This window comes from Phyllopteryx taeniolatus, chromosome 14 (assembly GCF_024500385.1).
Source record: "Phyllopteryx taeniolatus isolate TA_2022b chromosome 14, UOR_Ptae_1.2, whole genome shotgun sequence".
Lineage (NCBI taxonomy): Eukaryota > Metazoa > Chordata > Actinopteri > Syngnathiformes > Syngnathidae > Phyllopteryx > Phyllopteryx taeniolatus.
Genome location: NC_084515.1, coordinates 18,162,713 through 18,177,350, shown reverse-complemented (window position 1 = coordinate 18,177,350; position 14,638 = coordinate 18,162,713). Strand labels below are relative to the sequence as shown.

The window sequence follows — 14,638 nt, the reverse complement described above, 5'->3', positions numbered from 1 at the left end:
GCCAATCACCATCATGACCAACATTTTTAAAAAAACAGGGCTTATAGTGTGCATCAAAAACAAGACAGAGGAAATATGACAAAAATATTGAATGTTATTCTAAGACACTATAACTATGCACAATTTGAACTTGAACAGAACGCTTAAATATATACAAAGTTAAAAACCCGGACGATTCAATTAGAATGCACTACACACAAAAGCGAAAAAAACCCAACTTACCTAAATACATGTTTTAAACAAACAGTTATTAACTGTAAGTTAATACTAATGAAATGTACTGAGACGGTGATTCTTTAGCGTGCCACTAGAGGGACCCCACGTACCACTTGCCGTATCGGTAACACACAGAGATGTATGGTAATACTACAGGAATAAAAAAAAAAACTGTATATATTTGTAATTATAATGGTTTGACTCTATTATAATTATTATTGATTGTGGACGTCCGGGCCCTATACACACACACATATATGTATATATACACACACACACACATATATATGTGTATATATATGTGGGTCTTTAGAGCCATTCAATGAAATCTCTCTCTCGGAGTAGATAATTCTGAAAAGCCATGTTAATTGTTGATTGGATTGTGTCAAAATATACTCAAACGTAAATGTGCATTTTTTAACAGTCAAAGACGATGAAACCCCGACATTTGTAAATAAATATAAAATTTGATGCATTAAAGACAAAAAATTATCACCGATTATATTTTATTGAACAATTTTCGGAGGTTTCCTGAATGCAACAGTACAAACCAAGATGGTGGTACGTTGAGCTGCTAGACTCTCGTCATAAACATTGAAACCAAATACGTTTGTGCATATTTAAATGTTTTCTTGTCATTCCCCTGACAGAAATTCGGGCTACAGTTCAAAGCCACTCTAGAGAATGTCACTAATGTGAGACCAGAGGGCGAAGACTTTCGCTGGTTTCTGAAGGTAGGATGTCTGTCAAGCTAGCATGCTAATTCTGACAAGAATTGCATTTTGCTTTCAAACTTGATCATCCGATGTGTTCCACGGAGTTTAATACTGACCTAGAGAGGTGGTAAAAGTACTCGCAGTTGTACTTATGTATTTATGTATGTATCAATTAAAAAAAAAAAAAAAATACTCGTAAAAGTAATATTAATTTGTTAACGGCATATGCTGGGACAGCTATTTGGGTATTGAGTGACCTCCGACCTGTGATGTATGCGCAGTTTATATATACATATATATATAATGTCATGAAGGACAGACTAATGTATGAACTTTAGTACAAATGATTTTTTACAGTCAATAGTTAGCCTCTTTTTTTTTTATTTACATAGTGCTATCACACTACGTAATTTCAGTACTCGAGTATTGAGAAGAAGAAAAATCACGTTATACGGCACGTTTTTTTTTTTTTTAAAAAGAGCTAGCTAGGTTGGTGTGACCTTTATGGGGACAGTCTAAAACACTTAATTTAAAAAAGTAAAAAAGCTTAACGTCACTGTATGTCTGCAAACTGTGACCAGTTACCCAAATGTATGTGGCCTTTCCCTACTGACGCCATTTCAACCACTTCCTGATGGACAGGTGAAGCCCCATGAGTCACTAAGGCTGGCTTTAAGCACAAAGTTCACTCCTCGAGGCCTCATTACAACGCTAAATACTGCCATTGGGTGTTCATTTGGACATAGGACAAGCATATTCGGTTTGATTAAATTTTAATTACTGAGGTAACTACGTTGTTTAGCATCAGCGCAGAGAAAGCATAAAGTGCAAAATGTGTGTGTGAATGGAAGTGGACTATAAGTAAAAAGATATACATATATACAGAGTATGAAATAAGATAAACGGTGACAAGATGAACATGAGCTTCGATACTTAGTGCAATATGAAATAAGATTTTTACAAGGAGTAGAAAGTAAAAATACCCGTTTGTAAATGGAGTAAAAGTAAAAAGTAGTCTTAAAATAAATATTGAAGTAAAGAACAGAATCCTGAAATACATACTTGAATACAGTAACGAAGTGTTTGTGTTTCCTTACGTCCCATCATTGTTGACTTAATGTAGGTCATTTATGCTGTAATTTACACATTTTATATTACGTTGTTGCATCATGCTTTTCTCTATATTTAGCTCAAGTGTGGCAACTGTGGAGAGATTCCAGATAAATGGCAGTATGTCAACCTCGCGGTAAGAATGACGCTCGCCATGTTAGTTAGTTATGTTGTTCGTTCAAGCAGGATTTACTCGGTATTGTTTACGGTGTGCTTAGGAGAGCACACCGTTAAAAGGAGGAAGGGGAAGCGCCAGCATGGTGCAGAAGTGTAAACTTTGCTCCAGGGAAAATTCAATTGGTAAGAGCTAGCAATTTCTTTGAACTTGTTAACTTGTGTAGAGTGTCGACGAATTAAAGATGCTTTCATGCAGATATCCTAGGGGACACCATAACACCTTATAATGTGAGTATACAATGTGAACTGTACCTTTCTTTTCTTTTCTTCTTTTTTGTTAATCCAGTTTTCAGGTCTGTTATTTGTAAACATGGGTCTCTCACCCTGGTTTATGTCTGCTTGATCAAAGGCTGAGGACAGTGAAAAGTTCAAGACGATGGTGCAGTTTGAATGTCGAGGTCTGGAGCCTGTTGACTTCCAGCCACAAGTAAGAAGCTATTACGTTGTTTTGCTTTGTCGTTGATGGAGTAGTGCTGTGATTGTCATGGTGGCGTGCAGAGGGTGGGATGGAGGCGGCCGGCGGCCCCGGGCATCCACCTGGACAGACGGACAGACAGATGATAATATGTCAAATAGAAATGAAATGAAGGAGAAGAGACAACCAAAGCTTACAGTTAAAGCTTTTGATTACAAACTGGAAAGGCTCCAAGATGAAATAAAAGCAAAAGTCAAAATGATCAAAAATACAGTAAGAAAAGTAATCTTGGTAATCTGCAAGAATCTAGGCAAATGGACTGGTCCTGTTTTTGTTCGAAGGTGAATGCGTCTGTTGTTCACAAAATCACTGTTTGCAAAGAACCAAACCAAAAATAAATAAATAAATAAATAACCCACAAATTTCACACGAAAGACAAAAACATTTAATTTAGTGCAAATTCACTGTAAAGCAAGTGCTACTCATATCATTTTCACGTTAGTCTTCCTTTGTCTTAATTGCTACAATCCTTGGAAGGGGTTCATAGGTAAGAGCACGTTTTTGGAGCTCTTTTTTCAGATGTTCTGCGCTATTAGCGCATGCTTCGATGATGACAAAAAACTAAACCTTATGAAAACCAGTTGAGAAATTAGCAAGTTATGCTTGGTTTGACGGTGTCGAAGAGCATCAAACTGCTTTTATGTGCTTGGCTTTGATTGTTTTCGGCCATTTTAAGTGAATGTGTGGGCGTGCTATGGGGCCAAGAGGTATGGGCTTATTTGGACAATATGAGCAATACAATTTGAATTTTGCGAATTACCATGACCTGGATAACTGACAATCTACACGGTCAATGAAATACATGTTTTGAATTTAAAATAAAACATTACATTTTTCCAATTATTAACGGTTCCATGAATGAATGTGTAAAACCTGCGGGGTTCATTACCTCCAAGTTAAGAACCACTGCACTAAATGATATTAGTCCATCATCTTGTCTTTCCTACCGAGTAATGTGGACATTATTTTTGGCTTTTCAACCTCACCTCAGGCTGGCTTTGCTGCACAGGGAACGGAGTCTGGAACAGTGTTTCCTGAAGTAAACCTACTAGAAAAAGTAAGAAACATTTCTTTAGCTAATTTCGCTATACAGTGGACATATCCAGGCAGAATTTGTGAAATATTTGCAATTTTTGGGAAAATGACTGAACGAGGACCATCTCATTATTTTCTTCACTGGTATGTTTAATAAATGTGCTATTCTGAAATGAGTTCTACTTTAATTTGAACCCGATTTAAAAAAAAAAAAAATAGAAGTTTTCTTAAAAAATGGAATTGTACAAATTCTGCCAAGGTATATAAACTCATGAGCACAACAGTAATGCTGTGTGACTGAATGGAGTCCGGGTGTACCTCGCTTCTTGCCCCAATAATTTCAGCAACCATATTAGTTTCTATGTGTTCGTACTAATAAATGTTTGTTGTCCTCGTTCCAGGATTGGACAGACTACGATGAGAAAGTCAAGGAATCAGTGGGAATATATGAGGTCACGCACCAGTTCATCAAGCGCTGATGTGATGTGACGTGGGTTAAGGAACACTATGGACAGATTGTCCAGTTTCCAGATGGATTGATGGATTCTGAAGATTTCAGGGGGCACAACGTAGCTTTAATCGGTTTGGAAAATATCGACTTACATGAACATATAAATAAATATAAGCATTGCTCAATTCACAGCTGTTTACAATTGTCAATAAAATGAAGGTACAAATCTCTGGTTGAGGATTTTCATTGCACACCAATGTTTTTCAGATGGAGTATTTCACATGGTAGTAGAGTCATTACTGTACAATATACAGTACAGGATGGATTTCACATTTGATGGAATTAACTTACTCGAATGTGAACTCTATAGCCACCTGTTACCATTCATTCAACAGAATAACTTTGTGTTCTACAAAACAGACCATTTGTGAGTTAATTGAGGTGATTGTTCTAATGTCAAAGGTTAAAAAAAATTCGGGGCTACGGAACTCCCTGCTTTGCATTCTTTTGACAGACGACAGTCGGGGTATCGAACCCATTTTGTCACTGACCGCAATTGTAATTATGAGTTCCCTCAGAGGACCGTTGTGACTAAAACTATTTAAATTGAAGGAGTGTTAAATCTCTGTCTGGCCCACTAAAGCAAAGAAGTAGGCTTACTTGTTTTCTTACTAAATTGATTTGTTTTTTTCACTTTGAAGAAAGTTCTTGAGAAAATCTTTACCGAAAATTGCAAATTCTCTTTACATTTAAGATCTTACAAGCGTTTTAGCATTATTTGACCAATAGAGTACTTATTATACTGCATCTTAATATATAAAATACTTAAGTGCAGTACATTTGCCCATAAATTTTACATTTCAATTTTATTTTGTAGTTTTATATATATATATATATATATATATATATATATATATATATGCAGGGGCAATTGTGTGCGTGTGTAGTACTATGATGTGATTTTACATTTACATGGTTTTTACATTGTCATAATGGCACTCTGAGGGAAACCGTAACTATGTGTTGACATTTTCGTGATGTAAATGAGTTTGGCATCCCACATTGAAATGTATAATTTTATCATATTATTATGTATATGTCTATTGTACACAACAAATCGACGGATAACTATTTTTAAAATCAGAAGTTAAGGAAAATAGCATATTCAACTATTTTAAAAGGGGGTTTGGTAAAAAACAATAAAGCGTTTGTTCAACTATTGATATATTTATTGTAAAATGGGGGTTTGAGACAAAAAAAAAAGTTTGCAATAACACAGCAATATTAAACGTGAAGACAATTTGCTATTTTGATAGAGATTATTTTTACATAAGATCTATCATATGATTTGCTTTTGCGGGCCACATAAAATATGGTGGGCTGGATCACGCCCCCAATCCTTGAGTTTGACATGTAGTCTTTCTATTTTATTATTATTATTATTTTTGTATGTGTTGTAAAGGCTCACTTTTATCACCCGGTTTTTAGTTACCTGCTAAATTCACTTATTTCCCGATATATTCTTATTAATTACATTTTCTAACGAATGTGTTTGTGAATTGTACGTCACTTTGGCAACTCAAAGGTTAAATGCACAATTCTCAACGTAGCAAAAGAAGAGTACTCACTCTGCAAATTATTTAGAGAAACTTGAACCACTTGTAAAACAATTTGCCTTTGGCCTCCCCATTTATAAAAACACACATGAATATATGCCATCGATGTGAACATTTCTGGAATGGAAATGATTTTAAAAAATTGACTTGTTATTCGCAAACTCAAAGAGTGACGCCTGGCGGTTTCCTAGACGATCTTTTCCCAATAGTGGTGACCGGAAGTTTTTGCACCGCTGACATAAAGTTGTGTGGACTCCACTAAACAGACATCCCAACCATGGCTCCTTCAAGCAAAAATCCAGTGTTTGTCATCGGCGTAGGCATGACAAAGGTAAAAAAAAAAAAAAAGAAAAAGATGCATGGCACAATGTCTAACCTTAGCATCGTAACAAGGTTAGCGCGTGTGGAACAAGACTGTTGTGTTGGCATTCCAGAAGTTCGACGTCGTCTCGTGATTATTAGACGATTGTCTACAAATCCAAACAATTTCCCGCATTTACAAGGTTATCTGAATAAACTAGGCCAAAGGAATGCAAATGCCTTTCGTTATTGGCTGGTCGTGGTGAATACATGTTGCGATTCGATAGTTATGCAACGTGTTCATCATTCCCAGTCCAGAGTTCAATGTGTGCAAAGGGTCATCTGACCCCAAACCTCCCAGCCCTCTGTCATATGTAGTTTTAATGCTTTATCTATGAAGAACATTGGTATTTTAGTCGTGTATGCTTTCTCCGGTCGTTAACTAAATCCATTTAAAAGAGTAAAACACTCACCGTCTTGCACGCATGTGCTTCGCTGACTTGGAAATGTCTATTGTGAAAACTAGGCTATTTTACAATGGATTTATTGCAAGAAATATTTTCAGGATTCGATGCTGACGCAGCTCACCTGAATTTAAAATTGTACTTGAATCACTTTTTGGTTTGTTTTTTTGGCTACAGTTTGACAAGCCCGGAGCCCGAGGAGACTACGACTACCCAGACATGGCCAAGGAAGCGGGTGCTTATCTGAACAGAATTTGGACCTTGCTCAGCCATTCACCAGAATATCTGAATACACCTGAGATTTGTATGAGCATTCGTAACAGTCCATCTTCATTCTGTTGTAGGTCAAAAGGCTCTTGCAGATGCTGGAATCCCATACTCGGCAATTGAACAAGCCTGCGTGGGATACGTCTACGGTAACGCATTTCATTTCCAGTAATCAACAGTCAAGGGCACTGCCCTGTGCGAGGGGGGGAAAAAAAACGTACGGTGCCGTCGTGTCGGGCCCCCAGAGTCGTCATCGCGTTTCTCCCCCCGTACGAGAGATCCCTGTTCGCAGTAACCCGAGCCATCAGTGGCGATTCCACTAAGCCCTTCGGGACCTCGTACCAATCATTTTCATCAGATGCCTCTTTGCTCTTGTCCATGTTACCGTCTCAGGGGACTCCACATGCGGGCAGCGGGCCATTTACCACAGCCTGGGCTTAACCGGCATCCCCATCATCAACGTCAACAATAACTGCTCCACCGGCTCCACTGCCCTCTTCATGGCGCGGCAGCTGATTCAGGGAGGTGAGTTCAGCAGCATTGGTTTGAAATGGAATGCTTTTTTTTTTTTGGGGTGCCACCGACCTAAAAGAGCTATATGCAAATTGTAAAAACATTTCATTTGCGTTCAGGTCTTGCAGACTGTGTGCTTGCACTCGGATTTGAAAAGATGGAGCGGGGCGCTTTGTCCTCGAAGGTACAAATGAAAATGAACCCACATCCAACAACATACATATTTTGTACTAAAAAGAGAGCCTAAAAAGCACTTTTCTCAGCAATTTTGTTTTAACAATGTACAGGAGGACATATTGCTAAATAAACCCATCTTTGACAGTGTCAATCAAAACCGAAGCATTATCCTTCTATAAGTAGATTCAGACGATGAATCGAATGTCATGACATTGTGTAATTGCGTAATACCTCATTTTGCTTCTGTGACTCGAAGCGGCCGAAATGTTTCTTGTTGTAGTACATGGATAGGACCAGTCCCATGGACAAACACATGGAGGTGATGATCAAGCGTTACGGGATGGCGGCCGCTCCACCAGCTGCGCAGATGTTCGGCAACGCCGGCAGGGAGCACATGGAGAAATATGGTGCCTGCGGCTTTTACACAGGGAACGCCTTTGAAAGTAACGCTTGTCGGTCGCTTGTGTCTAACGAGGGTCGTTTGCAGGCACTCGACCTGAGCACTTTGCCAAAATTGCCTGGAAAAACCACAAACATTCCGCCAACAACCCGTAAGTTGCAAACGATAGACAATGTGTTGAAGAGTTCCATTTTGGTCCGGTGTTAAGCTAACATTGGGTATATTGCGTTTGGAGTTATTCTCAGTTCCAAGACGAGTACACTTTGGAGCAGGTCATGAACTCGAGGAAGGTGTTTGAGTTCTTGACTCTTCTGCAGTGCTGGTAAGATACGCCCATGTATTCATTACATTTTTCCAGAAGGACAAGTTACTCCCAAAAAGCAAATTGTCCAAGATTATTCTGTCATTAGCCCCACATCAGATGGCGCCGGCGCTGCGGTTTTGGCGAGTGAGGCCTTTGTCAGGCGTCACCGTCTGGAGAAGCAAGCAGTGGAAATCCTGGCCCAAGAGATGGCGACTGACCTGACCACTACATTCGAGGAAAACAGCTGCATTAAGATGGTGAGAAATCACCATTGTGCCCTTTCGACTATCGTTTTCTTGGCCCCACAGGGTTCGTGCTCATGTCATGACAATGATACAAGCTAGAATAGCACTCAGTAGAGACAAATAATCCCAATTCGGTTCAGACCTTCATAAACACCCATGTCATGTCTTGCTCAGGAGGCCGTCTTTTAAGAAATTGCGGCAAGTCCCTCTCAAAAGACTTCTGGTTTTGCCTGCCTGTGTATATTCTCATTCATTTCATTCTCAGGGCACCGCATTTTTCTGTTTAAAGAGCAGAATAAATACTCAAGATTTAAACCCACCCAGCACTTCGCATGAGCTCCAAAAAAGCCATATTGATGTATTTTCATATTGTTTACAGAAACAGAAGAGTTCAACTCATACAGTATTAAACTACAGCCTTTAAATCTATATACCAATCTTGAAATTGTGCACAAAAACAGCAATACAAATTCATCCGTTGTAGGTAAATCAATCTTTCAGTGTCTTTTTGATTTTGTAAATGTGCATTTATTATTATTTGCCATCACACTGTTGGCGGTTGTGGAATCCTTTCACCATAAACGAGCGCACTCCTCTTGTCGCCGACGCTCAGGTGGGTTACGACATGTCTCGCTCGGCGGCCCGCAAATGTTTCGAAGCATCGGGTCTGCGGCCTGCCGATGTGGACGTTGTGGAGCTGCACGACTGCTTCTCTGCCAACGAGCTAATCACCTACGAGGCGCTGGGACTGTGCCCTGAAGGTACTTTGCAATACACCGAAAAGGTAACGCAGATTCAAGCTTTCCGCTCTCTTTTTCTGTGCCCTCGAATCACAAAATATGATCATTTAATCATTGTGGTGAATGTGTTCCACCGGTATGAGCCATATATCAAAAATCCATATATGTCCAATATTATCAAAGCAATAGAAAATGATGGGCCTTTTCAACTTGATTTGCGCACTTAACGCTCAAACACAAGCTGGTTGAAAGATGTTTCAGACGTGCAAAGAAAGCTAAAACCTTCCCTGTCGGAAATACAGTTGAACGAAAAACTGAGCCGTCTGCTTTTCGAATGCTGACAGTATATAATATGTGACCGGTGGCTTTTTGTCCCAACAGGTAAAGGTGCGGAGCTGATTGACAGAGGGGACAACACGTATGGCGGCAAATATGTCATCAACCCCAGCGGCGGTCTCATTTCCAAAGGACATCCTTTAGGAGCTACAGGTACATGCTTTCTATCTCCTATTTTGTAGCGTAGCTATTTCGAAATAATTTAGGATCCTTTCAATATCGACATATTAAACCAAAAAAAAAAAAACCCCAAAGTCTTCCAATGGCCAGTAGGAGGCGATGTGTCCCATGTGACTGGAGGGTTCAGCTTGTTGTTTTGTTTCTGAGTCGTGGGTGGCACTCTACATTTGGAGCCATGAGATGAGAAGTGTGCCTTGGGGCAAGATCGTAAACCCTAAAGCGCGTCCAGGTCGCCACGAGAAATGAGAAACCGTTCCCAATTGCCTTCGCTGGCTAAACAAAAGAACTCAAATTGAAGACTCAAGTGTACGGCGGATGCTTGAGGCGACAATAATGCTTGTATTGTTGCTGGCCTGTTTCTTCACACTTCTATGGCTGTATGCAATGGACTAAAATGACTGAATTCAACATTTCTTCTTTGACTCATTTTCCCTCCCCTTCATCAAATCTCATTTGATGAATTCGACCTCGCACTCTTTGATCGCGCTTGGATAGATTGTCAGGGATCTTGCCCGCCTCAGCGATCAACAGCGATGCGTTTAACCTCGGTCGCGAAGCCCGCATTTGAAAAAGCCCCCCCCCCCCCCCCCCCCCCGTTCTTCCAAACACTCGAATGTGCGTGTGCTCGCAACGTTTCCTCTTTTGACTCAGGTCTGGCCCAGTGCGCTGAGCTCTGCTGGCAGCTGAGAGGTCAGGCCGGCAGGAGGCAAGTCCCCGGGGCTCAAGTAGCCTTGCAGCACAACATCGGCTTAGGAGGAGCTGCGGTTGTCACGCTTTACAAAATGGGATTCAAGCAGGAGGCCAGGTATCCTATATTGAGTTGCTCTTCGGGTCAAATCGCTGCCAAAGGGGCGAGCCATTTTCTTTGTAAAAATAGTCACGTTTACGATGAATAGATTTAATCACCGAAATAAATATTCCGTCATTTGTAAATACATTGCCCAGCCACGCTGCAATCTAATCAGAGCGTTGTCAAAAAAAAAAAAAAATATATATATATATTGCCTTTAGATTTTCCATGATGATATTGTTGCTTAATTTGAGTGACAGCAAAAAGACGACTTTATGACGGCAGAGGATTTCACTTTCGCTCAGCTCTTGCGTGTCGTGGTTGCTCCGTACGCACATAAAGACAATCCGGCTGTTTGCGTCCCGATTTTTGTCCTGACCGAGGACGTCGAAGCCCAGACAATCTCTATACTCGTAAGTGCATTATCTACTCTGGATTCCACATTGCTTATAATTTATCGTATACTGTATATCGCTGCGCTTATAGTATACTTTGGTCACCGTTTGACCGAAGATTGAGTTGGCTAAAACCTTCTTGCACAGTTTGTGACGATGGCTGCTTTTTTGCCTCCTCAGGTTACCCGTCAGTGCAGTTGCCACAAGTGCCGCAAACAGCTTGGAGGGCTTTAAAGCGTACGCCGTCTTCAAGGAGATGGAAAAACATCTGCAGGAGGTGCGGTGACATCGCCAGCCTTATTCCAACCCCAATTCCAATGAAGTTGGAAAGTTGTAACAAAAGCAGAATACAATGATATATAGATTTAATTGAGTACACGACAAAGACAAGAGATTTAATGTTCAAACTGATGAGCGTTTGTCTTTTTCCACTCATTTTGAAACCTGCATGTACCTTTCAGCACGAATGGTGCCTTCGCAGATGTGCACGTTCCCCGTGCCATGGGCACTGACGCGCCCCCACACCGTCACTTTGCGGTGATGGCAATCCAGATGGGGGACGCCGACCAACATCGGTCAACGTTGAGTGCCGCTACGGCCGGCAACTTTAAATAACATTTCATTTGCACATGCTCATTTCCGCCACTGCGCACACCATTGTATTCTGTTTATTTACATTTTACGCAACGTCCCAACTTCATTGGAATTGGGGTTTGCCATCTTTTGCACGGTTCTGATAAAAGCATACATAAAAAAAAAAATCGATCCAAGAATTAAAAGTAACAAAGCAACACAGAGAGATGATGATAAGACGACGACCATGAAACAAGCAAATATGACCCTATGCTTAACGGACGTTCACATAAAACACAAATAAGAAGCAAGGATGTCCATATTTTCTATTTTTGGCACATATTCTAGAGTCTAGTCTGAATACTGCTCACTTGCGACCCAAAACGGATGACTAACAAACCGCTTTCACTTGAGGCTCATCAATAGTGTTAGCTAGCATGCGAGCCTGAATAACACGCTCGCACAAATGACGTCACATCACGCAATTGTGCACGAGCACTTGACACAAAGCCCTTTTGTCATTTACGCACAATAATCGATGTTCGGAAATACTGGAACAATTGGAAAGACAACGTCGACTCCACTGGCAACGAGTAGCTGCATCGGAAGAGAAGCAGAAACCTAACTTTTGACGGTGGACAAGGTTGCATTCCAGGACCTCGAACAAAACAGGAGGAATAATGCGGCAGAGGTCCAACCCAAAAAGAATCCGCCGATCCGCAAATGTGTGAAAACCAAACCACAAATATGCGGTGGTTCACTGTAATTCACTTGTCAGATACTATGAATGTAAATGCAAAGGAGCGTTTTTTTCATAGTACGCACGGCGGACTCAAATGGACTACTAACAACCTGCATGAATTTCGGCAGATGCGCTTGAGTCCTGACTGACAGCAAAGTTTAGATTTGCTCATCAATCATTGATTTGGCCATCAATGAAAGACCGCAGCTTACGGCACTGCGGTACTCCCGCCGTGCGCATTCAGTGAACCCTCGACTTCTTCCAGCGTGGTAACGCTGGTCCCAAAACGTGGTGCAACCCAGCACGAGCAAGGTGTAACTCCTAAACGGATTTGTGAGTGCTGTTGTTACCCTTGCCGCATAATGTCCTCGTTTTTTTTTTTGGGGGGGGATCGGGTCTTTGAAGTCTCTCTCACGTGTTGACATGCTGACAACGGCCAAATGGCGATGTTGCTCCCGCCTTCATTCTAATGCATGCGTGCTTTTGTCAGGTTTTCTGAGCTTAGTCGAAACCATTTTTCTCATCATCAATATCGGTTTGATCCTTGACAATACAAACCTTTCTAAAAGCATTTTGTGAATCGTTTTAGGAAGCTCAAAGCCTTTTTGTTCTCCTGCAGGAAGGAGCGCAGCTTGTCAAGAAGGTCGGCGGTGTGTTTGCGTTTCAAGTGAAAGACGGACCCGATGGGAAGGAGGCGACTTGGTTTGTGGATGTGAAAAATGGCAACGGTCGTGTCACCAGCGAAGCAGGTATTTCAAGCTATTCGGGTTTTGGAATCCCAATGCAATTGAAATATGGTTTGCTCAGTTGTTGCAATTGCCGTTGCTTTCAGGGACGAAGGCCGACTGCACCTTGACCATCAGTGATCAAGATCTGCTGGATCTAATGACGGGAAAGTTGAACGCGCAAATGGTACGTGCCAAAATACTCTCGAGCTTAACTTTTCGAGCATACATGAGATTTCTTACTTTCTTCTTTTTGAAAACATTTGAGCATTGGCAGCTATCCGACATGGGAGACTTGATCCCGATCGGAATATAGCCGATTCCATGCATTTAAAAAAAAAATAAAAAATTCCCGTTACCTTTCCGTGCCGCGTAAACTAATTGCGCAACCGTGTACTGTAAATCCAGCCTCAGTCATTTGGGCATTTCCTCATTGAACCTCTTTTAGGCGTTTTTCAAGGGAAAGCTGAAGATTGCTGGGAATATGGGCCTGGCCATGAAGCTGCAGAACCTTCAGGTCTCACCAGGAAAAGCCAAGCTGTGACGGAATTGAACAGGTTCTTCACTACTGACAAGCGCTCTGCATGTCTATTTGAAGATATATTTCAGCGAGAAAGCCTTTATAGATGATAAACCCCTTCTGAATTGTTTCATACATTTGAATAATTGAATATGAAATAACCTCAGGATGGCAGAATGAAAGAAGAGCGGAGGCGGTGACAAAATGAAGCCCGACTCTGCGGGCGTAGGCCAGGGGCATGTAAAACTGTGTTCCATAATTCATATTTTTGTGCGCACGATAGAAAAAAACCATTGTTCTGCGGAATACACTGACGGGATTTTGGAAGGACAAATAGAATGACTTCAAATCATTGATTTTTACCATCACAACATGGAACTGCTCACTCAATGAATGCCTTATGATGAATTTACGCAATTAAACACTTCAGTTGTTGTTTCTCGTTTGTCCTCAAGAATAAGTGAAACATCGTGCTAATTGTGAATGTCAATCTCTCTGGAACATTGGCAACATTCTGCGGCGCCAAATCTTTAATAAACACCGGCGGCTTTTCCGTGTGCGAGTTTTTATTTGAAGTCCGTAATATTAAAGCGCAGCTTCACTTTTTTCCTGAATGTCCCGGTTGTGTGTTTCTGTCATTTCAATCGCTACGGTCGGATGCAGAGGTGGTTAGGCGATAAAGGCAAATGCCAAGTGCAGCGGGCACGCCGGGGGTTGCCACATACTCGGGGAAAATATTCACCTTGAATTTGATGATTTGAAAACTAGTTAAGCTAACGGAGATTCAAATGTCAAGCGTTGCCCAATTAATAATAGTGTAGTGGTAGTAGTTTTTTTTTCATTTTGTTGTTGTTGTGTTACAGTTAAAAATTTCTAGAGCAATGTGCCAGTCATTTTTTAAACTTTACATAAGTGTTAAAGTACACATTTATTGTTGTTGTTGTTGTTGTTATTATGAATACGCCATAACTTATGCAATATTCAACTGAAGTTTGCTGCTTTTTTTGCATCTGCTAATGACCATTTCGAAGTGATGACAATAAAGTTATTACTAGTGTAATATTCATTTGAGCAAATGCATTGGCAATTATACCTGCATCGTAGACATGTATACATGAGGTCATTCGTATTTTGATTTATCAATGATAAATGTACAACATACATGTGTTTC

The 14,638-nt window shown here is 40.7% G+C and overlaps 2 protein-coding genes across 4 annotated transcripts; both read left to right on the top strand.

Moving 5' to 3' along the window:
* Positions 1 to 662: 662 nt before the first annotated feature.
* On the top strand, positions 663 to 4,410 carry czib (CXXC motif containing zinc binding protein). Its single transcript, XM_061798188.1, has 8 exons — positions 663 to 777; positions 867 to 950; positions 2,122 to 2,178; positions 2,261 to 2,342; positions 2,416 to 2,447; positions 2,569 to 2,646; positions 3,686 to 3,751; positions 4,131 to 4,410. Exons 1-8 carry the CDS (start codon positions 772 to 774, stop codon positions 4,206 to 4,208), a joined length of 483 nt encoding a protein of 160 aa, XP_061654172.1. The 5' UTR covers positions 663 to 771; the 3' UTR covers positions 4,209 to 4,410.
* Positions 4,411 to 5,975: 1,565 nt separating this feature from the next.
* Positions 5,976 to 14,020, top strand: scp2a (sterol carrier protein 2a). Of its 3 annotated transcripts, XM_061797485.1 has the most exons (16): positions 5,978 to 6,127; positions 6,738 to 6,795; positions 6,905 to 6,976; positions 7,221 to 7,352; positions 7,460 to 7,524; positions 7,798 to 7,924; positions 8,005 to 8,068; positions 8,153 to 8,239; positions 8,328 to 8,478; positions 9,080 to 9,227; positions 9,588 to 9,695; positions 10,374 to 10,527; positions 11,088 to 11,184; positions 12,842 to 12,971; positions 13,055 to 13,134; positions 13,396 to 14,020. In XM_061797485.1, exons 1-16 carry the CDS (start codon positions 6,074 to 6,076, stop codon positions 13,489 to 13,491), a joined length of 1,623 nt encoding a protein of 540 aa, XP_061653469.1. In that variant the 5' UTR covers positions 5,978 to 6,073; the 3' UTR covers positions 13,492 to 14,020. The 3 variants fall into 3 exon arrangements, 2 of the variants coding, with proteins under 2 accessions (XP_061653470.1, XP_061653469.1); XM_061797486.1 differs by lacking the exons at positions 10,374 to 10,527; positions 13,055 to 13,134; positions 13,396 to 14,020 and adding an exon at positions 11,369 to 11,488 and having other exon boundaries at positions 5,976 to 6,127; positions 11,088 to 11,237; positions 12,842 to 12,972; XR_009791775.1 differs by lacking the exons at positions 10,374 to 10,527; positions 13,396 to 14,020 and having other exon boundaries at positions 5,977 to 6,127.
* Positions 14,021 to 14,638: the final 618 nt, after the last annotated feature.